Source organism: Coturnix japonica, linkage group LGE22C19W28_E50C23 (genome assembly GCF_001577835.2).
Source record: "Coturnix japonica isolate 7356 linkage group LGE22C19W28_E50C23, Coturnix japonica 2.1, whole genome shotgun sequence".
NCBI lineage: Eukaryota > Metazoa > Chordata > Aves > Galliformes > Phasianidae > Coturnix > Coturnix japonica.
The window spans coordinates 1039967-1063161 of NC_029544.1; the positions used below are offsets into that span (position 1 = coordinate 1039967).

The 23195-nt window shown below is 61.0% G+C and overlaps 5 protein-coding genes across 8 annotated transcripts in view; 3 read left to right on the forward strand and 2 right to left on the reverse strand.

The window, feature by feature from the left end:
• CD63 (CD63 molecule) overlaps nt 1–1193 on the forward strand; it is a 1354-nt gene extending 161 nt beyond the window's left edge. The window contains exons 2-7 of the mRNA XM_015886923.2: nt 3–94; nt 159–233; nt 320–415; nt 507–650; nt 742–825; nt 914–1193. Of these exons, the coding sequence (XP_015742409.1) occupies nt 3–94; nt 159–233; nt 320–415; nt 507–650; nt 742–825; nt 914–979 (557 nt within the window). The 3' untranslated portion in view covers nt 980–1193. The remainder of the gene's footprint in view (nt 1–2; nt 95–158; nt 234–319; nt 416–506; nt 651–741; nt 826–913) is intronic.
• A 198-nt stretch (nt 1194–1391) lies between these two features.
• On the reverse strand, nt 1392–4193 carry RDH5 (retinol dehydrogenase 5). Its single transcript, XM_015887010.2, has 5 exons — nt 3907–4193; nt 3060–3380; nt 2426–2684; nt 2191–2354; nt 1392–1734 (listed from the first exon to the last, which is right to left on the reverse strand). Exons 2-5 carry the CDS (start codon nt 3370–3372, stop codon nt 1511–1513), a joined length of 960 nt encoding a protein of 319 aa, XP_015742496.1. The 5' UTR covers nt 3373–3380; nt 3907–4193; the 3' UTR covers nt 1392–1510.
• A 55-nt stretch (nt 4194–4248) lies between these two features.
• On the reverse strand, nt 4249–5419 carry BLOC1S1 (biogenesis of lysosomal organelles complex 1 subunit 1). Its single transcript, XM_032441064.1, is given in 6 exon segments — nt 4249–4319; nt 4322–4354; nt 4356–4385; nt 4608–4623; nt 5024–5096; nt 5289–5419. Coding segments are annotated over 6 exon segments (261 nt in total). The 5' UTR covers nt 5350–5419; the 3' UTR covers nt 4249–4271.
• Nucleotides 5420–7302: 1883 nt separating this feature from the next.
• Nucleotides 7303–19384, forward strand: ITGA7 (integrin subunit alpha 7). Of its 4 annotated transcripts, XM_015886963.2 has the most exons (26): nt 7303–7544; nt 9091–9218; nt 9329–9408; nt 9493–9748; nt 10133–10264; nt 10397–10516; nt 11537–11744; nt 11849–12042; nt 12130–12218; nt 12309–12436; nt 12695–12790; nt 12889–12950; nt 13035–13204; nt 13871–14020; nt 14153–14265; nt 14342–14540; nt 14915–14998; nt 15078–15157; nt 15228–15305; nt 15377–15479; nt 15575–15751; nt 15826–15918; nt 16008–16121; nt 16206–16304; nt 16379–16504; nt 18329–19384. In XM_015886963.2, the coding sequence occupies exons 1-26, from the start codon at nt 7369–7371 to the stop codon at nt 18509–18511; spliced, it is 3438 nt and encodes a 1145-aa protein (XP_015742449.2). In that variant the 5' UTR covers nt 7303–7368; the 3' UTR covers nt 18512–19384. The 4 variants fall into 4 exon arrangements, with proteins under 4 accessions (XP_015742449.2, XP_015742450.2, XP_015742451.2 ...); XM_015886964.2 differs by lacking the exon at nt 10397–10516; XM_015886965.2 differs by lacking the exon at nt 10133–10264.
• A 15-nt stretch (nt 19385–19399) lies between these two features.
• MCRS1 (microspherule protein 1) lies at nt 19400–23193 on the forward strand. The gene is made up of 13 exons (XM_015886970.1): nt 19400–19774; nt 20668–20800; nt 20990–21148; nt 21251–21360; nt 21432–21540; nt 21645–21783; nt 21872–21947; nt 22026–22054; nt 22152–22244; nt 22395–22477; nt 22566–22653; nt 22737–22864; nt 22950–23193. Exons 1-13 carry the CDS (start codon nt 19416–19418, stop codon nt 23034–23036), a joined length of 1593 nt encoding a protein of 530 aa, XP_015742456.1. The 5' UTR covers nt 19400–19415; the 3' UTR covers nt 23037–23193.
• Nucleotides 23194–23195: the final 2 nt, after the last annotated feature.

Here is a 23195-nt window from a genome sequence, read left to right on the forward strand (position 1 = left end):
AGTTGCCATCATGGTGGTGGGCATCATCATCTTCTTCGTCTCCTTCTTCGGCTGCTGCGGGGCCTGGAAGGAGAGTTACTGCATGGTCACCACGGTGAGTGGTGGGGGGGGGGATTGAGGTGGTTCTGACCCCTTTAACCATGAATCCATCCCTGCAGTTCGCTGTCCTGCTCAGCATCATCTTCCTGGTGGAGATCGCGGCTGCCATCGCTGGTTACGTCTTCAAGGATAAGGTGGGAGGGGGTACATGGTGTGTGGGTGCTGTGCCCCCTCTGTGGCTGCATCCTGACCCCCCCTTTTTGTTTGTGCCCCCCCCCAGGTTCGCACTGTGCTGGAGGACGGACTATGGGAAACCATGCGTAAATATGGTGAGGATGCGCCGCTGACGGAGGCAGTGGACAGACTGCAGGAGGATGTAAGCAAGGACTGAAGCTTCCTCATCGCCCCCCACCCAGCCCCTCCTCCTTTCCCCGTGGTTTAATTTAATTAACACTCTCTCATTACAGTTCCATTGCTGTGGTGCCAACAACTACACGGACTGGTCCAGCCTCGAGCGGTTCCGGGTCAACGACACCGTGCCTCGTTCCTGCTGCCGTGTCAACACCACCAACTGCAACGTCCACCCCACTGCTGATACCATCTATATAGAGGTGAGACCCCAGCCCAGCCCACCCTGAGGACCCCCGTGCTCAGCCCCCCCATCACTGCGTGGTGCTGAGCCCACCCTCCCCCCCTCACCAGGGCTGCCAGAAGGGCATCGAAGTGTGGATGAAGAAGAACATCCTCATCGTGGCCGCTGTAGCGTTGGGCATTGCCTTCTTTGAGGTATGGAGCAGCTCTGACCCCCCTCCCACCCCCCCAATATACATAAAGGGGGGGGTGGGAGTGATTCCTACACCCTTTTCTCCCCCAGATCCTGGGCATCATCTTCACCTGCTGCCTGATGAAGGGCATCCGCAGCGGCTACGAGGTCATGTAGCCCCCCCCCAAGAAGCACTGTGCCAAGCCCACCCACACCCAGCCCTCACTGCTCCCACCCAGGGGGGCTCCAGGTGGGAAGGAGAGGGGGCTGTGGGAGGGGGGGGGGCTGCTCATCCTGGAGTGAAGCCCCCAGTGTGCCAATTGTCACTGCCGCTGGAGCCCCCCCCCTCTGTGTGCCACAAGGGGCTGGGAAATAAAAGGAAAAGCTTCGATAGTGCTGTGAGCCTGGGGAGGGGTCTGGGTGGGAGTTTGGGGGGGGTGGGTGGTCCTGGGTGAGCCCTTGGGTGCTGCCCCCTCCCCTGTCCCTGTGGGTCTGGGGGGATCCCACAGCTTTAGGATCCATCTTTTTCCCCCCCTGCCCACCACAGCACAGCAGTGCTGATGTCTCTGCCCCATGGGCTGTGCACCCAAGCCACCCATTCATGAATGCATGTCCCAGCACAAGGGTGAGTGCTTTATTTGCAATGCTGGGGGACCCCCAACCATGGGGTGGGTGGGGGGGGTCCTGAAAGCTGCTCTGGGGGAGCAACTAGCGGACGCGATGGGCTGGCTTGGGCAGGACAGTGGCCAGCACGAAGTCAACGATGCAGGCAGGCAGGTAGGAGGCAGGCAGCCACAGCAGCTTGGCATCCCAGCCTGCGCTGTAACGGGTGCGTGGGTGACAGGCACCCAGAGCGTGCTCCATGCAGCGCGTCACCTTGCCCAGGTCAGCGTCGCAGATGATGTTCATGATGAGCCGCTGCACCTTCAGGTCTGGATGGGGTGGGGGGTGGGGGGTCAGAGCTTGGGGGGTGGGACTGTGAGTGTGGCCAACCCAATGGGGGCTTAAGAAGGGGGTGGCCAACCCAATGGGGGCTCAAGAATGGGGCAGCCAACCCAATGGGGCCTGGAAGAGAGGTGGCCAACCCAACAGGGGCTCAAGAAGGGGGTTGGCCAACCCATTGGGGGATCTGGAAGGGGTTGGTCAACCCAATGGGGGCTCAAGAAGGGGGTGGCCAACCCAATGGGGCCTGGAAGAGAGGTGAACAATTCAATGGGGGCCCCAGAAGAGCATGGCCAGCGCCATCAGGGCCCAGGAAGAGGGGTTGGCCAACCCAATGGGGTCCAAGGAAGAGGGTTGACCAGCCCCAATGGGGCTCACCAAGAGGATGGCCGACCCCAATGGGGCTCAAGAAGGGGATGGCCCTGCTGCCCTCTCCCCCCACTCACACTTGTGGAAGAACTCCTCTCCGTAGCTGAGCTGTGTCTCGGGTGCCAGCCGATCCCAGAGCTGCCGCAGCGACCCTTCGATGCTCTCCAGGTTGGTGATGGCTGTTTTGAAGTAACCCGGCTCGATGATGCTCACCTTCACCCCGAAGTGATACATGTCGCGCCTGCGGGCGCGTGGCCGTCGGGACGGGGCTGGGGGGATTTGGGGCTGGGGGCTGGGGATAGCGGGACCCACCTGAGGCTGTCGGAGAACGCCTCTATACAATACTTAGAGACGCAGTAGCCGCCTCCGTTGGCTGAGAGGCGGCCCAGCACGCTGGAGGTGTTGACCACGCGGCCCCGTGCCCTTTTGAGGAGGGGCAGCAGCTGTAGGGTCACCTCGATGGCCCCAAAGGTGTTGACTGCCATCACCTGCTTGTAGTCCTCGATCCGCATCCATTCAGTGGGGCCGATGGGGTTGGCCACCCCCGCGTTGTTCACCAGCCCAAAGAGCCCTGGGGTGGGTGGGAGGAGCGGTTGTGGTTCCCCCCCTTAATTCCTGCCCAATGGGACCCCCAGGCTTCATCCTGCAAAGCCATCTCTCTGGGTGCTCCCACCCCCCACCATACAGCAGCCTTGCAGGGGCTCCCTCCTGCCTCCCACCCTACAGCACATCTCCAGGGACCCCAAATTGCTGCACAGCACCCCCAGCCCCTCTGCTGACCTTCATCTTCCTCCATTAGGATCCCCGTTGGGGAGGACTATAGTAGCCCTGCCTCCATCTCACCCCACAACAGAGCTCTCCATAGACCCCCTTTCCTTCCCCACAGCCCTTTCACCCCACATTGTCCCTCCCCATCCCTTCACCCACCCCCATACACCCCTCTCACCTTTCTCCCCCACCTCCTCCCTCACCCACTCTGCAGCACGTCGGATGCTCTCAGAGCGGGTGACATCCAGCAGCGTGGTCCGGAGGTTCCCAGCACAACCCCTTTGCAGCCCATCGGCCCCTTGTGGGGTCAGGCAGGCAGCCAGCACTCTGAAGCCCCTCTGGGCCAACCTCCGTGCCAGCAGGTTCCCAAAGCCGCTGTCGCAGCCGGTGATGAAGACGTGTTTGTCTTTGACTGAAGGGAGGGTTCTGCGATCCCTTACCAGCCAACCCAAGGCCCAGACCAGCGCAGCCAGCAACAGATACAGCCACATGGCAGAGCCTGGAGGGGATGGGGTTTATTTTGGGGGGGGGGTTTGTGTCCCCTCCTTCCCTTCCCCCCAGTTCAGAGTGGTGTGCAGGGGATTATCGGAGTGCAGTACGTCAGCACTGGGCTCTGCTGCTGCTTTAGGGGGTCCCAGCTGCTTCAACCCCCCCCCATCTCTTAGCTCAGCCCCATCCAGCAGCCAAGATGATCCCACATACCCCCTGCTTCCCAACCTACACACTGTCACTGCTCTGTCCATGTCCCCAGCTAACCCGTCCCCCATGTTTAACCCCCCCCCCACATCCTCTACAGCCCCCTAAGTGGGCTCTGAGCACCCACCAACCCCCCTCCATGAGGCTGGGGTGTTAAGTGAAGGTTGAGCAAGGGACAGCAGCCTCAAACACCCCCTTCCCAACCACCCCCCCTCCTCCAAGCCCCACAGGGACAACAGGGTCGCACAGTGCCCATCCCAATGTGGGGACACAGAGGCTGAGCTGCCCCATAGGTGTGGGGTGGGACTGATCCTATGGCTCCCACCTACCTTCAGGGGCAGCAGGCTCCAGGCACAGCGTTAGCAGAGGCAGCAGAACGGGTCTGAGCCCGGGGGGGGGGCTACAGCTGCTCCTCCCTCTGTGCTTGGGGCCTATGGGCAGGAGTCCTCCTAAGGGTGGGTGAGCAGGGGGGGGGGGCAGGCACGCGGCCACCCCCCGTCCCTGGGGATTAACAGCGGCCCCGAAGGAGCCTTTGTCCAGAGAAAAAGGGGCCTCAGAGCTGGGTTTAGCATTAAAGAGGATGAGGGGGCTTAGGGGGGGCAGCTGGGGCCACGCCACTCCTCACTGCGCCTTTATTCTGCTCGGGTGGGTCCCCACGCTCCAATTGGGGGGATGTGGGGGGGGGGTGGGGGGCTCAGGAGCAGGCAGGTTGCAGCTGCCCCTTGGGGTAGATGTTACTCCAGGGCCTGTGGCAATGGTCCTCATGTCCAGCTCGATGGCTGCGAGCCCAGTTCTCCACGTCACCAATCTCTGCCAAGGGGACGGGGGGAAAAACACAGTTAGGGGGTATCAGGGTGCGGCTGAGACGCCTGAAAATGGGGAGGGTGGGGATGGGGGGGGGGTGGTGCCCACCTTGAAGGCTTGGTGAAGTTCTCCACCATAGGTGATCCACTGCCGCTTGCTTGCAAAACTGTGCAGCCTGTGCCTGCAGTGTCTTTCACCTCCTGGTCCCAGCTTGCGTTGGTTAAACATAGGCCTGGGCCACGTGGGGGGTTGTAGGGGGGTGGGAGGGGTCAACTGAGGAAGGACCCCATTTGGGGGGGTGGGGGTCTCCAAGGGGTCCCTAAAGGGTCTATGCGGGGGGGTCACTGAGGAAGGACCCCCTTTGTGGGGGGTGGGGGGGGCTCTCCAAGGCTTGTGGAAGGAAGTGAAAGGGGGGGGGGTCCCTAAAGGGGTGGAGGACACTGAAGGTTGGGGGGGGTCTGAAGAAGAAGGAAGAGCGGGGAGGGGTCCCACCATAGGGGGGGCAAATATGGGGGGGGGTCCTCCAGGAGTTTGGATTGGGGGGGGGGGGGGGGGGGGGGGGCAAAGAGGGGAATGGGACCCCCCCCACTATAGGGCACTAGATGGGGAGGGGGCCCAAGCGGGGGCTATGGGGGTCCTCACCCCACGTTCAGATGATCCACCAACGCCTCCGTCAACCTCGTGGCGGCGGCGATCGCTTCCCGCCGGCGCCGTTCTGCGGGGCGTGACGTCAGCGCTACGTCATCACACACCCCCCGTGACGTCACGCGCGGCGCCCTCAATCCCCCCCCTCGCTTCCATCACACCCCTCCTCCCAGATTGGCGGCTCCGCGGACCAATGAGCGAGCAGCGCAGCCCCCCTCCCAACCAATGAGCTCTCGGGAAAGGCTGGGGGGGGCGGGCTTACCCTGCAGCTCGCGCCGCTCGCTCTGCCGGGCCTGGTGCTCCCGCAGCAGCCGGGACAGCATGGCGGCTTACGTATGACGTCACCGTGCGTCACCGTGCGTCACCGCGGTGCATTGTGGGTACGGGGAGGTGCCATGGGGTGTAGGAGGTATAGGATGGCTGCAGGGGGAGCTGTGGGATCCTATAGGGGGGGGTTGGAGGGGGGTTGTGGTGGTTATAGGGGACTGGGGGGGGTTATAGGGTCGGTATAGGGAGATAGATGGGTTTGGGGGGAGCTGTAGGGGTCAGGGAGCCTATGGGGGGGGTATAGGGGCTATAGGGGCTATAGGGGAGGTATAGGGGCTATAGGGTGAGATATAGGGCTATAGGGGCTATAAGGGGAGCTATAGGGGCTATAGGGGCTATAGGGGGAGGTATAGGGGCTATGGGGGGGGTATAGGGGCTATAGGGGGGATGTAGAGGTCTGAAGGAAGGCTATAGGGGTCTTGGGGGAGCTATGGAGATCTATGGGGGCTATAGGGGTACGAGAAACCTATAGGGCCCATAGGATGGGTATGGGGGTGGGCTATAGGGAGACACAGAGGGTTTTGGGGGGACCTATAGGGCTTCAGGGAGCTTATAGGGGAGGGTATAGGGATAAATGGGAGGTATAGTGGTCTGAGGGAAGCTATAGGGACTATAGGATGGCTATAGGGGTCTGAGAGCACCATGTGGGCACAAGGAGCCTATAGGAGCAATAGGGATTTAATAGGATGGCTATGGGAGTCTGTAGGGGAACAAGAACCTATAGGGGTCTGGGTTGGGGTATGAGCTGTAGGGGTGAGGGGGATGCAGGAGCCATAGGGGCTTATAGGGATCCATAGATGCGTGGCTGGGTCCATAGGGAACCATTGGAGCCCTAATGGGGCCCGTTATGGGTTGGGCTGGGTTATTATGGGATAAGCTTTGCTATAATGGGATACACTTGGCCATTGAGCACCAGGCTGATGAGGGCTCAGCCCAGCCCAGGAATGTTCTTGTTCCTATCCCCATTCTCCTTCTGTTCCATGTCTTTATCCCCATTCCCATTCCCATTACAGCCCCCATTCCCACTCCCTTTTCCCATTCAAGCCCTCATTCCCACTCTGTTCCCCTTCCCTTTCCCATTCCCATCCCCATTCCCACAGATCCCCACTCAAACTCCCCTCCAGGACACTGTGGCTGTTTCCCACGCTGCCCATACAGTCACAGTGGGATTTAAAGGGGCCAGGAAATGGGGGCAGCGCTGGGGGGGGCCGGCAGCTTCTCCCACCCCCCTCCTCCCCAATTGCTTTAACGAGGAGGAGGAAGGTCAGGCACGTTCACACGGCCGGAGCACCCTGCCAGCTCCCACATATCACTGCGGGCCATTGGAGAGTGGTTAAAAATAGCAGAGAGCTGGAAAATATGAGTGTGTCCCCCCCACCCCCCCAATCCCCCCCCTGTTTAGGGGTCTCTAAAGGGACTAACTCTTTCTGTTTAGGGGTCCCTAAGGACCTATGGGGGGGGCACTGAGGAAGGACCCTCTTTGTGGGGGGGGGGGCTCTCCAAGGCTTGGTGGGAGGTTAAACGGGGGGGTCCCTAAAGGGGTGGGAGGGCACTGCCAGGTTGGGGGGGGGGGTCATGAAACTGGGGAGGTTGGGGGTGTATGGAGCCCCTGCCCTAAAGTGGGGGGCATCCCAGGGCAGGGTGGGGGTCGCAGGGTGGCACTATGGGGTGGTGTTGGTGGGGGTGCTGTGTGTCCCCTCGTGGCTGTGATATGGGCTGGGGGTCTTTGGGGCGGGGGGATGCGGTGCCGTATAGGACTGAGCTCACAGCGCATCGCCCTGGCACGGAGCTCAATCACTGCAGCGGCTGCGGAGCGTCCCAGTGCGGTGTCACGGCTCCGTGTGTCCCCCCATAACCCAACCCCCAACCCAACCCCCCCCGTGCTGTGTCACCGCCCCGTGTCCCCGCGCAGCCGTGACACCGCGTGGCCCATCAAGGGGGGGGGGGGGCTGTGCTTGGACAGCGGGGGCGGTGGGCGGACGGCAGGGAGCGGAGCGGTGCGGTGCGGTGCGGGCATGGCCGGGCTGCCCATCCCGGGGCTGTTGGTGCCGTGGTTTTGCCTTCAGTTGATGGGCACGTCGGCTTTTAACCTGGACGCTGCCAACACTCTGCTCAAGGACGGAACACGGGGCAGCCTCTTCGGTTTCTCGGTGGCTTTACACCGGCAGCTCAGCCCCGAGCCGGCCAGCTGGTGAGTGGGACCCCATCCCCATCCCCATCCCTATCCCCAACCCCAACCCCATCCCCATCCCCATCCCCATCCCATCCTATCCGCCATCCCAATCCCATCCCAATCCCATCCCATCCCACCCATCCCCACTCCTCCTCCATCCACCCCATCCCCACCCTATCCCATCCCTATCCCCATCCCCATCCCCATCCCATTCCCATCCCCATCCCCATCCCCATCCCCATCCCCATCCCCATCCCCATCCCCATCCCCATCCAACCCTGGGTTATTATAAGGGGCAGCGCTGTGCGGTGGATCAGGGTGGGATTCGGGTCTTTATGAAGGTGATCTCAGCACTTTCCGCCTCTTCGCCCGGTTCTGAGATGCCCAACGCCCACCCGCGTGCCAAAGGAGCCGCCGGCACCGGGCTGGGTGGGAGGGCACGGAGCTGCATCCGTGGGGTCCCACTCTATGGGTGTCCCACACTCTGGGTGTCCCTCAGCTGTGGGGTCCCACACCTCGGGGTCTCACCGTGGGGTCCCACACTCCGCCCTAAGCCGGGGGGCAGCCGGGATGGCGCCGCTCCGATTGTCGGTGTCACCCCCGCTCCGATCCTCCCGGCTCCGCCGCCGCCTCCCCGCATTCCTGGCGTCCGCCCCGGGGTTATTTTCGCTCCCGGTGGCGGAGTTCATTGGGCAGGTGCTTGGGGAGCTGCTGCCGTCGGGTTGTGGGGCTGGGAACTGAGAACGGCACCGAGAACCGGGATGGGAAGCAGACACAGCACCAGCATCAGGAGCAGCAATGGACACAGCACCAGCACGGACACTGCAGCATGGCACCGAGCACTGGGCACAGCACCGGGCATTGAGCACAGCATTGGGCTCAGTGCTGAGCACTGGATATGGCACCAGCACTGCGAATGGGGCATGTGGGACCAGCACATTCATCCACCCCCATTCCAACCTCCCTTGCTCAGCCTCCTTACTTGGTCCCTTGGCCTGGGCACCCCGGGCACTGCCTGGTACTGGGGGCCGCTCCGGTGCCTCCTTCTGCCTCCCTCCTTTTTTGGACATGTTGCTGCTGAGTTATTTTGAGTGAATTCCAGTTTATTTTTACCAGCTCAGCTCTCCTGGGGCTCCTTTGTGCCTCGAGGCCACTGGTCTTCATGGGAGAGGCCACGGGGGTGCCCGGGTGCCCCATAGCAATGGGGTTCTACCACTGCTGTGCTCCTGTGGGTACAGAGACACGTCCCAGCATCGTCCTTATGGGACCTGGGGGGGCTGCGGGGGGGGATGGGATACATTGAGGTCTGGGCACTGCCATGCTGTGGTTATAGCAGCCCTGGCATCAAGCTGGGCATGCATGGTGTAGCCCAGCCAGCATAACCCCCCCCTCCACCTTTATATCAATGTTGGGGCCCAGGGGGTGGCAGGTCAATGGGGAGGGTGCAAAGAGGGGGGTCTGAGTGTGCAATGCTTGCAGCAAGTGAGCAATGCACACACTTGTGCACGGCAGTGATCTTAGAGGGGGGTTCCCTTGCCCTGATATGGGGTTCCCATCCCTGCAGGCTGCTGGTGGGAGCCCCCCAGGCTCCAGCGCTGCCCAGCCAAGCAGCCAACAGGACGGGGGGGCTCTTTGCCTGCCCGCTGACCCCCGAGCCCTCCGACTGCTGGCGGGTGCCCATTGATGAGGGAGGTGAGGGGGATGTTCAATGGGGGGCTCTGACCCCTATAGTGTGGGGTCTAAGGAGGGGGGTGTAGGGGTGGCACAGGAATGATGCTGTCTGTGTTTTCCCCTTCCAAAAGTGGATCTGCAAAGAGAGAGCAAAGAGAACCAGTGGCTGGGGGTGAGCGTGAAGAGCCAGGGCGCTGGTGGCAAGATAGTGGTGAGCACAAAGGGGAGAGGGGAGGAATAAGGGGGGGGGGGTCCTGGTGCTGCACGATGCTGACCCTGCAGTGCTCAAACCCAGACCTGTGCCCATCGATACGAAGCACGGAACCGCGTGCGGCAGCCGCTGGAGACGCGGGATGTGATCGGACGCTGCTTCGTGCTGAGCCAGGACCTGCAGGTTCATGACGAGCTGGATGGAGGAGAGTGGAAGTTCTGCGAGGGGAGACCGCAGGGCCACGACCGCTTCGGGTTCTGCCAGCAGGGCCTGGCTGCAGCCTTCAGCCCCGACCAGCACTACGTCCTCTTTGGGGCACCCGGCACCTATAACTGGAAGGGTGAGTGTGGGGTGGATGGGGGTGTGCAAGGGGATGGGTGGCCCTGCTTGGGTGGGTGGGTGGGCACACACGTGGATGGTGGGTGTGAGCACGTGGGTGCATGTGCTCTGAGTGCGTGTGTGAGCTGCCTGCTGTGTGCAAAGGTGTGTGTGATGTGCACATCCATTCTGTGTGTGTGCTTTGTGAGCCTGGGTGTGTGCACATGCTAAGTGCATGCACAGATGTGTGAGCACAGAGGTGTGTGCATGCATCCATGCATGGCTGTGTCTATCTGTGCATCCAGGTGCCCACACTGGGGCATCTCCCCCACCCCACACACCCACCCCTCCATTCACCCTTTGCCTCTGGGATGTTGCACCCCCTCACCCCTCCTCGGCTCCGCAGGGAACATGCGTGTGGAGCTGCTAAACCAGAGCTCCCTCGATCTCCTGCGCTACGACGACGGCCCCTATGAAGCCGGGGGCGAGAAGGACCAGGACCCCTCACTCATCCCCGTACCCGCCAACAGCTACTTCGGTACGGGCACGGCGGAGCCTGGCACAGTGTGGGGACCCCCACGTCCCCCCCATGCCCAGCTCCAGCCTGCCCCATCCCGTGCCCCCCAATGACACCGTCTCTCTTTCTCTCTCTGCCCCGCCGTGGGTGCAGGTTTGTTGTTTGTGACAAACATTGATAGCTCAGACCCCGACCAGCTGGTGTACAAAAGCCCAGACCCCAACGAGAAGGTGCCCGGAGCAGCGGGCGATGTGCCCCAGAATAGCTACCTGGGTTCGTAAGCGTGGCGGTGCCAAGCACACCACGGCCCCGTGTGCCACCCCACAGCCCTGTGTGTGTCTGTGTGTGACCCCATCTCCTCCCTCCCCATGTCTGTGCAGAGCAGAGTGGAGCTGGGGGGGCTTCTTGCTGTGCGTGCATCTCATGAGCACACGCATGTGCAGAGTGCATCTCATGCACACCCAGCCCCTTGCACACCCAGCTCCTTGCACACCCAGCCCCTTGCACACCCAGCCCCTTGCACACCCAGCCCCTTGCACACCCCATCCCACACACACATTGCTGTGTACCACCCCACTTCATGCTTGGGACCATCTGAGTGTCCATTTTATGCCTGTCCCCCCCCTAAGTTGGTTCTCCCCGTCCCCATCTCTGTCCCTGTGGCTGTTTATGACCCTTCCGTGTCCCACTGCTGTGCTGGGAGGGAGGGGGTCCCTGGGATCCCACTTGTGTGCTAAGCCTGCTGTGCCCCCCCCCCCCCCCCCACAGCCCAGGTCTCTGTGCTTTCCCCCCCTGTGATGTCTCTGCATGTGGGTTGCATCCTGCTGGGAGGCTGAGGGGGCTGGAGGGGGGGCTGGGCATGGGCTGTGCTGTGCTGCTGGGGGGGATCGGGCACTGCTGCTGCTGCTGGGGGGCACGGGGACTCCTCTGGGGGCTCTGCATCTGCAGCTGGGGAGGGTGAGCTGGGAGCTCTGAGTCAGCTCTGTCCTCAAAATCTTCCCTTCTGGCCATGGGGGGAGGGGGCTATTCCTCTCTCCCCCCTGTTTTCCCCTGCACCAGAGCTGAAGGTGGACCCCCATACCCCAAAAATGCAGGGAAACTGAGGCACAAGCGAAGCCCCCATCCCCATTTTCACCCATCCACACATCAGGGCAGGGCAGATCTCCCAGCCAGCAGGACGAGCAGAGAGAGAGAGACGGGCAGATGGACGGACAGGGGGCACCACGGGCGGGGGGGGTCGGGGCTGTGGGGTGGGGTGGGCACCGACCCCTCTCCCACCCCATTAACCCATAGGATTCTCAGTGGATTCGGGCGCGGGGCTGACGCGGCGCCGGGAGCTGAGCTTTGTGAGTGGGGCACCTCGTGCCAACCATACGGGGGCTGTGGTCATCCTGCGCCGTGATAGTGCCCAGCGCCTGGTGCCCGAGGCTGTGCTGCCTGGGGAGCAGCTCACATCGGCCTTTGGATACGCATTGGCGGTGCTGGACCTCAACAGTGATGGGTGAGTGCGGTGCCGTGGTGCCATGGTGTGTTGGTGCCATGGTGCTGCAGTGCTACGGTACCTAAGGGTGGTCCCATGGGGTGATGTGCCCACTGTACCCACAGCTGGATGGATTTGGTGGTGGGGGCTCCCCACTTCTTCGAGCGCCAGGCTGAGATCGGGGGGGCTGCCTATGTCTACATCAACCCCGCAGGGCACTGGGATGCTGCCACCCCCCTGCGCCTCACCGGCACCCACGGCTCCATGTTTGGCATCGCCCTGGGCTCTGCTGGTGACCTCAACCTGGATGGCTTTGAGGGTGAGGGGTTGAGAGGGGGGAAATGGAGGGTCCTGCTGCCCCACTTAGTGCTGCTGTGCCCACCCCTCACTGCTCCTCCCCTCTCAGACCTGGCTGTGGGAGCCCCGTTTGATGGTGCTGGTAAGGTGTACATCTACCATGGCAGCAAGTTGGGCATCGTGGTGAAACCGGCTCAGGTGAGTTGGTATGGGGCTAGATGTTGGGGGGGGGGGGGGTCACCCATTGCTTCCCATTGTTCCCAGTGTCACGGCTGTTCTCGTCCCCAGGTGCTGGATGGGGAAGGTGTGGGGGTGACGACGTTTGGCTACGCTCTCTCTGGGGGGGTGGATGTGGATGGGAACCTCTACCCCGACCTGCTGGTCGGCTCCTTGTCTGACGCCGTGGTGCTGTACAGGTGAGCACCCACTGCGGGCACCTGGCCCCAAACAGGGCACCCCCATCCCTCAGCATCCCCTCACTGCGACCCTCAGCATCCCCCATCCCTGAGCTCATTCTAACCTTAACCTGACCCCGCTATTTCCAAGCACCTCCCACCCCAAGATCCCATCACCCTCCCCTGGTGCACCCAGGGGTCCCCATTTGCAGGGTGCAGGTGCTGGGGCTGTGCTTAGGGCTCTGCCTCCCACCCAGCCCCGCTCTGCTCCCCATACAGAGCTTGCCCCGTTGTCTACATCTCCCGGAACGTCTCCCTGATCCCTGCAAACATCGACCTGGAGCAGAACAACTGCCAGCACCACGAGGGCATCTGGTGGGTGTCATCCATCCCCCAGCCCCACGTTACAGCTGGAGGGGTCAGCGCTGCCTCGTCTCACCCCCACGCCTCCCCCCTGCCCCACATCCCCACAGCGTGGACGTCCAAGCGTGTTTCAGCTACACGGCCACCCCTGCCAGCTACAGCCCACCCCTGGGTGAGCACAATGGGGACATGAGACAGGAGACCCAGGGTTGTAGAGGGGGGGGACCCCAACAAAGCCCCATCTCTCTCCCACCAGTGCTGGAATACGTGTTTGATGCTGACACGGAGCGGAGACGTTTGGGTCACCCCCCCCGGGTCACCTTCCTGGGCCGTCGGCCGTCGGATCCCGAGCATCAGTTCTCCAACACGGTGGAGCTGCCCCGGCAGCACACACGGACCTGCACCGCTGCCACCTTCCAGCTCCAGGTGGGAACCTGTTATCCCCATCCCTACCCCGTTTTCCCCATCCCTACCCCGTTATCCCCATCCCTACCCTGTTATTCCCCATTTCCCTTACCCCGTTACCCCATCCCTTACCCCGTTATCCCCATTCCCTACCCCGCCATACTACCCCCCATCCAACTACCCCGGATTATCCCCACAATCCCTACCCATGTTATCCCACATTCCCTACCCGTTACCCCATCCCTACCCCGTTATCCATCCCTACCCCGTCATTCCCCACTCACCCTACGCCCCGTTATCCATCCTCCTACGCCACCCGTTACCTCCCCATCGCCTAACCCCGCTTATCCCCATTCCTAAACCCCGTTAACCCCTCCCTACCCTCAGTTATCCCCATCCCTACCCCTTATCCCCATCCCTACCCCGTTTTACCCCACCCTACCCCTAGTTATCCCATTCCCGTACCCGTTATCCCCATCCTACCCCGTTACCCCACTCCCTACCCCGTTATCCCATCCCTACCCCGTTATCCCCATCCCTACCCCGTTATCCCCATCCCTACCCCGTTATCCCCATCCCTACCCCGTTATCCCCATCCCTACCCTGTTATCCCCATCCCTGCCCCCGGTCCCATCCCCATCCCCATCCCACATCCCTCCTCATCCTCTCCTTGCTCTGCCTTTGTAGGACAGCATCCGTGACAAACTGCGCCCCATCGCCGTCACTCTGGCCTATGGCATCCAGGGGGCTGGGACGCCTCGGCACAGCCGTAGTGCCACCCTGCCCCCCCTGCCCCCTGTGCTCAGCCCACAGCAACCCAGCAGCCACCGTGCTGAGGTGAGGGGCCTGCTATAGGGCCAGCTATAGGGCTGACTCTAGGGCCAGCTATAGGGCCGACTATAGGGCTGGCTATAGGGCCGGCTATGGGGCCGGCTCCAGGTGTCCCACCTCACGCCGTTCCCTTTGCAGGTGCATTTCCTAAAGCAGGGCTGCGGGGATGATAAGATCTGCCAAAGCAACCTGCAGCTTCGCTTCCAGTTCTGCACCCGCCTGGGGGACTCTGATTTCCTGCCCCTACCCAAGTGAGCCCCGTCCCCACACCGTCCCCCCACCCCACACATGGACCCCCCCATGGGGGGCTCACGGGGGCTGTCATAGGGGGGCAGATGGCACCGCTATCTTCGCCATGAGCGACCAGAAGGACGTGGCCCTGGAGATCCATGTCACCAACGAGCCCTCGGACCCCACGGAGCCGCAGCGGGATGGGGATGATGCCCACGAGGCTGCGCTCACTGCTCGCTTCCCCCAGGAGCTGCCCTACTCCGCAGTGAGACCCTACGATGGACGCACAGCAACGGTGAGGGATGGAGGAGGGGTCTGGGGGGTGAGGGGTTGGGATGGATGCGGGGCTATGGATGGAGGGAGGGTGGTGGGGATGGGGATGGGGCTGTTTCTGGGGTCGCTGGGTTTCGTATGAGGTTGGTACCGGTCTCAGGGATGTTGGGGTTTGGGATAGAGCTGGTTATGGGCTGCATGAGTTTAAGGTGGGGATGGGGCTGGTTCTGAGGATCCCAGGGATGCTGGGGTTTGGGGTAAGGTTGGTCCTTGAGGTCTCAGGGGTTGCTGGGGTTCAGGACAGGGCTGGTTTTAGGGGTTCTGGGGCTGCTTAGGCTCTGGGATGGGGCTGGTTCTGGGGGTCTCTTGGAGTCTGAGACCACTCTCTGCCCCCAGGACAAGCCAGTGGTGTGCCTGGCCAACCAGAACGGCTCCCAGGTGGAGTGTGAGCTGGGGAACCCCATGAAAAGGGGAGCCCAGGTAAGTGCACCCCCCCCCAAAACCCCCATCCAACCCTCCCAGCCTTGACCCCCCCCAACCTTCACCCTGCGCCCCCCAGGTACGTTTCTACCTCATCCTCAGCACTCTGGGCATCACCCTGCAGACCACAGACCTGGCGGTGGAGCTGGCCTTGTCCACGTGAGCCACACTGGGGGGGGTTTGAGGGGCTTTGTGATGCCCCCCACCCCAACTCCTTTGTTGTCCCCAGGATCAGTGAGCAGCCAGACCTGGAGCCAGTGGTGGCTCGGGCGCGTGTGGTCATTGAGCTGCCCCTCTCAGTGACAGGGTGAGTGGAAATGGGGTGGGGGCTGCAATCCCACCCCCCCCTCCCCTATGTTGACCCTGCTGTCCCCATAGTGTGGCTGTGCCTCCCCGGCTCTTCTTTGGGGGGACAGTGAGGGGTGAGAGCGCGGTGCGACGTGAGAGCCAGGTGGGCAGCGCTGTGATCTTCGAGGTGACGGTGAGTGGGGTGCACTTGGGGGGGGGGCTCAGCCCCATATGAGCATCTTGTGGGGCTGGGAGAGCACAGCCCCATTGTAATACATCACCCTACAGGTGTCCAACAGGGGCCCGTCGTTGAAGACATTGGGTTCAGCCTTCCTCACCCTGCTGTGGCCCCATGAGCTCAGCAATGGGAAGTGGCTGCTGTACCCACTGCAGCTGGAGCTGGTGGCTGCACCGGGACTGAGGACAATGTGCAGCCCTGCTGCCAATCCACTGCGCCTGGCCTTGGTATATAGGGGAGCTGAGGGGGGTGGGGATGGGGGTGGGATTCAGCCCAACCCACGTGTGTCTTTATCATCCAGGAGCCACCAGGAGAGGCTGAGGTCAGCGAGGAGCCCCCTATGGCGTCCTGGTGGGTGCCAGCACCCGCAGAGAGGAGGAAGAATGTCACATTGGTGAGCGGGGCTGGGTGCTCCCATCATTGGGATTCACCCATTTGGGGCTGTTATCCAACCCTCGGCTGTGACCCCCCTCCATCCCACAGGACTGTGCCCAGGGCACCGCTCGCTGCGTGGCATTTCGCTGCCCACTCTACAGCTTCGAGCGCTCTGCTGTGCTGACGGCACGTGGACGGCTGTGGAACAGCACCTTCCTGGAGGTACAACAGGGACAGGGATGAATCCATGGGGCCATGCAGGGCTTCACCCCATCCCATGCCCCATCCCGTGCCCCATTGCTGCAGGAATACCTGGATGTCACCTCGGTGGAGCTGATTGTGCGCGCCAGCGTCTCGGTGACCTCCTCCATCAAGAACCTGGTGCTGAAAGATGCTTCCACTCAGGTCTGGCCCTGTGCCCCCCATTCCTGCCCCCTACCCCCTCCCTTCAGCCCTCTGACCTCTGCTGCCATCCCCAGATCCCTGTTACCATCTACCTGGACCCCGGTGTGGCGGTGGCTGGTGGTGTGCCATGGTGGGTCATCCTGCTGGCTGTGCTGGCTGGAATCCTGGTCCTGGCATTGCTGATCTTCATCCTTTGGAAGGTGAGAGATGGGGCTGAGGTCAGGATGTGTCCCCTCCCTGCAGCACAGGCTGCACCGTGCCATGCTGTGCCGTGCTGCTTTGGCCACATAATGCCACCCCATCCCATGCTTTTGGCCCACTATGGTGCCATGCAGTGCTGTGTCACACTATAGGATCAATATGGTGCCATGCAGTGCTGTGTCACACTATAGGATCAATATGGTGCCCATGCAGTGCTGTGTCACACTATAGATCAATATGGTGCCATGCAGTGCTGTGGTCACCAATAGGATCAATATGGTGCCATGCAAGTGGCTGTGTCAACACTATAGGATACATATTGGTGCCATGCGAGTGCTGTGTCACCATCATAGGATCAATATGGTGGCCATGCCAGTGCTCGTGTCACACTATAGGATCAATATGGCTGCCATGCAATGGCTGTGTCACACTATGAGGATCAATATGGTGCCATGCATAGCAGCCCCCCCCCAGCTCCCCATTCCCATCCTCACCTTCTCACTTCCCTCCCCCCCAGTGCGGCTTCTTCAAGCGGAGCAGCCCAGACCTCCCGTTACTCCACTAATTATTACCGGGCACGTCGGGGGCTGCAGCCCTCGGACATGGACAAACAAGGGCTGCAGGGCCAGCGGTAACACGCAGGGTGCGTTGCTGCCTCCTGCATGCGTGTGGCAGGGCATGGCAGTGCGCCCAGGCAAAGCAATGAGGAGCTTGCAGGCTCTGCTTGCAGTTATGGGTTTGCAGCTGTAGGGTGGGAAGAGAAGGGGTTGCAGGTTTGCGTTGCTGCCTCCCTACGTGTTGGTTGGCTGCAAGGGTTGTTGAAGTGATGGTGCACGGGTGTGTGAGGGTTTGCGGTGCCAGTGTGTGGTTGTGCCAGGGGTTGCAGCATTAGGGTGGGATGGAGAGGGTGTGCAGTGTCAGGGCTGCAGGATGTGATGGTTTGCAGCACCAGCACTTGGATGTGCAGGGGTTGGTTTTGCAGCCATGCGAATGTAAACAGCTCGCCCCTGTGCTACAGAATGGGGGAGTTGATGGGCAACAGAGATGTGGGTGCATAGAGCCCATATCTGAGCAACACCTGGTTGTGTGCTGCACGTGGTGAGGCCGATGCATCCATGCATCCATCCATCCCCTCCCATCCATCAATCCATACCATGCCATCCATCCATCCATCCATCCAATGCGCATCCATCCAATCATCCATCCATCGCATCCATACCATCATCCATCCTCCATCCTGCCATCCATCCATCCATCATGGCCAATCCATCCATCCATCCATCCATAGCCCATCCCATCCATCCATCATGCCCAATCCATCCATGCCCTCCATCCATCATCCATCCATCGCATGCCGCATCATCCATCGCATCCATCCATCATCCATCGCATTCCATCATCCCTCCATCCATCATGGCCATGCCATCCATCCATGCATCATCCATCCATCCCGATGCCATCATCCATCCATGCCATCCATGCCATCCAGTCATCATACCATCCATTTCATCATCCATCCGGGGGGCGGGGGGTGTGGGGGGTGTCTTGCGGCATCCATCATGCCATCCATCCATCATCCATGTCCATACCATCTCTCCATGCCATCAATCCATCCCATCATCCATCCATCATCCATGGGCCATCCATACCCGATCCATCCATCCATCCATCCCTCCATCCCTCCATCCCTCCATCCCTCCATCCATCCATCCATCCCTCCATCCCTCCATCCATCCCTCCATCCATCCATCCATCCATCCATCCATCCATCCATCCATCCATCCATCCATCCATCCATCCCCATTATAAACTGCTCCCTGCAGTTGGGTTTCTTCCGCCGGGCTCGTTACGTGCCCCCAGCCGTCCCTCAATACCACGCAGTGAAGATCCCAAGGGAGGAACGGCAGCAATACCGCGAGGAGAAGATGGGAACCATCCAGAGGAAGGAGTGGGCTGTCAACTGGAGCGAGCCCAGCGACGGGCACGTCACCCCCAGCTCAGCATAACCCCATGGACACTTATTGTGCTGCTGGACTGAAGGGGGATGATGTATGTGGGACCCCCCCTGCTTCTGGCTGTGCCCTATAAGGACCCTCTGGTGACACATAGGGATGGCTCTGCCCCAAAGTGGTGCCTTGTCCCGGAGGATCGGCTCAGCTCCATTGAACAGGGCATGGCCACAAGGGGATGGTGTTTCTCCAAAGTGATGGCTTGTCCTCAATGGGTACAGAGACAGCTCAGCCCTATAGGGACGGCCCCATCCTACGAGCATGGCTTGAACCCAAAGTGATGGCTCCTAAAGGCTCAGCTCAGCCCCATGGCACAGGGCTTGTCTCCAAGGCACAGCCACAGAGAGATGGCTTGTCCTATAGGGACAGACTGTCCACCAAAGGACAGCTGAGCCCTACAGGGACAGCTCAACCCCATAGGGCCCTATGGGCACGGCTCTGCCTATAGGCTGCCATGTCCCTACAGTGCTGCCATATCCCACAGGGGTTCCTCGTCCCTAAAGTGCTGCAATGGCTCAGCCCTATAGGGACAGCTCAACCCCATAGGGACAGCTCAGCCCTATAGGAACAGCTCAGCCCTAAAGGGACAGCTCAGCCCTATAGGAACAGCTCAGCCCTAAAGGGACAGCTCAGCCCTATACGAACAGCTCAGCCCTATAGGAACAGCTCAGACCTATAGGGACAGCTCATCCCCATAGGGACAGCTCAACCCTATAGGGACAGCTCAGACCTATAGGGACAGCTCATCCCCATAGGGACAGCTCAGCCCTATAGGGACAGCTCATCCCCATAGGGACAGCTCAGCCCTATAGGGACACCTCACCCCCCCACGCAAGTGCCGCTCTTCCCAATAAAAGGAGAATCCCTCCACGGTTCCAGCCTCGTTCGTTCCATCACACTCATGACGGTCACGGCCCTACTGGGGATCCCCCCCAGAACCAGCAATGAATCGTCCGCCATCTTTGCCCTTAACCAAGATGGCGCCGCGCGCACCAGATGTCGCATACTCAATGACGTCATATCCGCTTCCGGAAGTAGCTCTCCATGGCGGCCTGCCGGTGATGGTGAGGCCTCGGCGGGGCCTGTGGGAGCTGCGATCCCCACCGGGGGTCCCGTAACGGGCTCAGGATCCCCCGGGCCGCCCCCTCTAATGGCGTCGGGAGCGGCCAGTCGGTCCGAGGACGAGGAGCCGCTGTCGGGGTCGAAGCGGGGCTCGGTGCAGCCAACGGGAGCCGTGCCGAAACGCCGCAGCTCCTCACGGTACGGGAGGGGTTATAGGGGGGGTTATTGGGTTATTGGGTTATAGGGGGGTTATTGGGGGATTATGGGGGGGGGTTAGGGGGTTATGGGGGGGTTATAGGGGGGGTTATGGGGTTATGGGGGGTTATAGGGGGTTATTGGGTTATTGGGGGGGTATTGGAGGGTTATAGGGGGATTATTGGGCTTATTGGTTATAGGGGGGTTATAGGGGGATTATGGGGGGATTATTGGGGGGGTTATGGGTTATTGGGGGGTTATGGGGGGGTTATAGGGGTTATTGGGTTACTGGGGGGATTGGAGTGGGGTTATTGGGGTGGTTATTGGAGGGTTATAGGGGGGTTATTGGGTTATTGGGAGGTTATAGGGGGGGTTATAGGGAGGTTATTGGGGTGTTGGGGGGTTGGGAGGGGGTTATTGGGGGGTTTTTGAGGTGTTGTTGGGGGTGTTATTGGGTTATTGGAGGGGGTTATTGGGGGGTGTTGGGGGTTATTGGATTATTATGGGGTTATTGGGGTGTATATTGGGAGGAGTTATTGGGGGGGATTATTGGGGGGTGTGGGGGGGTATTGGAGTGGGGTTATTGGGGGGGTTATTGGAGGGGGCTATTGGGGGGTGTTGGGGGGTTATTGGGGTTATTATGGGGTTTATTGGGGTGTAATTGGGAGGAGTTATTGGGGGGGATTATTGGGGGTGTTGGGGGGGTTATTGGAGGGTTATGGGGGGTGTTATTGGGGGTTATTGGTTATTGGGTGTTGGGGGGCTTATTTGGGGTGTTGGGGGGATTATTGGAGGGGGGTTATTGGGGGGTTATTGGGTTATTGGAGGTGGTTACTGGGGGGGGTTATTGGGGGGTGTTGGGAGCGAGGCGCCCATCGCTGCGTCCATCGGAGCAGGTTCATCAAGAGGAAGAAGTTCGACGATGAGTTGGTAGAGAGCAGCCTGGCCAAGTCCTCCAGCCGGGCCAAGGGAGGCGTGGAGCCGGGGCGATGCTCGGGCAGTGAGGCGTCATCCAGCGAGAAGAAGAAGGTGAGATGGGGGGGGGACCCCACTGTGCCTATGGGGTGACCCCCACCAGCCCCCCCCCCCATGATCCCTGCTTCCTGGGGAGGAGATGCTGTTGGGGGGGGTCCCACAGCCCTCAGGGAGGACCTACCTCCCCCTTCTTCCCCCTTGGAGTCACTGGGGTGACTCTCCCACCCCTCCCTGCCCCCCCAGGTCTCTAAGGCTGTGTCCACCCCTGTGGCGCCCAGCCCTGTGCCAGCCCCCAGCCTTGCCAAGCGGATGAAGAAGAGCAAACAGCCCCTGCAGGTGACCAAGGATCTGGGCCGCTGGAAACCTGCTGATGATCTCCTGCTCATCAATGCTGTGCTGCAGGTCAGGCCTGCCCCACCACAGCCCCATGGCTCGCTGTGCTCTGGGCTCTCTTGCTGTGGTGATGTTTGTGGCTTTTCTTTCATCTGAGGGTTCTTTTTCCAGACCAACGACCTCACATCTGTGCACTTGGGTGTGAAATTCAGCTGCCGTTTCAACCTGCGGGAGATCCAGGAGCGCTGGTACGCGCTGCTCTATGACCCCATCATCTCCAAGTGAGTGTGGGACTGGGGCTGGAGGGCAGGGCTGCCCTCAGAGGGGGGTTCTCATGTCGCTTTCCCCTCAGGTTGGCCTGCCAGGCCATGCGGCAGCTGCACCCCGAGGCCATCGCTGCCATCCAGAGCAAGGTGCTGTTCAGCAAAGCTGAGGAGCAGCTGCTGAGCAAGGTGGGATCGGTAAGAGCCTGTGGGGTCGGGGCTTGTTGTAGGCAGGGCTTCACGCTGGCACCTGCCTTTCCATGGGCATCCTCTGTGCCTCGTGTCCTTTGTCCCCTCTGCAGATGAGCCAACCCACACTCGACACCTTCCAGGAGCTCCTCCACAAGCACCCCGATGTCTTCTACCCCTCCAGGACAGCCAAGGCCCTGCAGCTGCACTGGCAGCTCATGAAGCAGTACTACCTTCTGGATGACCAAACCGGTGAGCCCTGCTCCCCTCCTTATACCTCCTATGTCCCCCTCTCTGTGCATCCCAACCCGTGCAATCCCTTTTCTCCTGCTCCTTCCAGTGCAGCCACTCCCCAAGGGGGACCAAGTGCTCAATTTCTCGGATGCTGAGGACATGTTGGATGACAACAAGCTGAAGTGAGGTTTGGGGCAGCCCTGAGGATGATGCAGGGGGGGCTGTGGGTGGAATCTTCTCATCCTCCTCCTTCTCTGCAGGGATGTACGGGATGATGTGCTGGAGCACGGTGAGTTCAGCACTGCAAGTGGGATCTGAATTGGTGTATGGGGGAGGTTGGGGGTGTGTTGTTCTCCTTTTCACTCCTTTCTTTTTCCTTTTTACAGAGCTGACCGTGGCCGACCGCCGCCAGAAACGGGAGATCCGACAGCTGGAACAGGAGCTGCACAAGTGGCAGGTGTTAGTGGACAGCATCACAGGTGAGAGGGGGGTGGGGGGAGGCTGCCTGACCATCCATCCATCCATCCATCCATCCATCCATCCATCCATCCATCCATCCATCCATCCATCCATCCATCCATCCATCCATCCATCCATCCATCCACAATCCTCTCTGTTTCTCTACTTAGGTATGAACTCTCCGGACTTTGACAGCCAGACTCTGGCCGTGCTGCGGGGCCGCATGGTGCGGTACCTGATGCGCTCTCGAGAGGTGAGGGTGGGGTTGAGCCCCCCCAGCAGAGCTCCACTCATCACACTGAGCTCCCATAGCCGCCTCCTTCTCCTTCTCCTTCCTCCAGATCACGCTGGGCAGAGCCACAAAGGACAACCAGATCGATGTGGACCTGGCACTGGAGGGACCGGCCTGGAAGATCTCCCGCAAGCAAGGTAGGGAGCAGGGCTGGGCTGTTTGGGGGGGCTCAAGGGCACAGCAGCTGTGCCCCCCTCCCCACTGTATTGCCCCCCTCCAGGTGTCATCAAACTGAAGAATAACGGGGACTTCTTCATCGCTAACGAGGGCCGGCGCCCCATCTACATTGATGGGCGTCCTGTGCTTGGTGGCAACAAGTGGAAGCTCAACAATAACTCTGTGGTGGAGGTGAGTGTGTCTATGTGTGTGTTGGGGGGGGGCTCAGGGCAATAGGGGGGGTCCAGTCCTGCTCACCTTTCTGCTTTCCCTGCAGATCGCCAGCCTCCGCTTCGTCTTCCTCATCAACCAGGACCTCATCACGCTCATCAAGACGGAGGCAGCCAAGATGGCCCAGCAGTGATGAGGACGGGGGGGCTGCTCTGATACATCCCCTCCAGCCCTACAGGGAGAGATGGGGGGTGGTCCCTCCTGGCCCCCCTCAGCTGGAGGGTGGTGGGTCTCACCCTTCCTTGGCCCCAGGCTTGTGGGCTTGCAAATAAAAGTGTTTTACCCCCACATC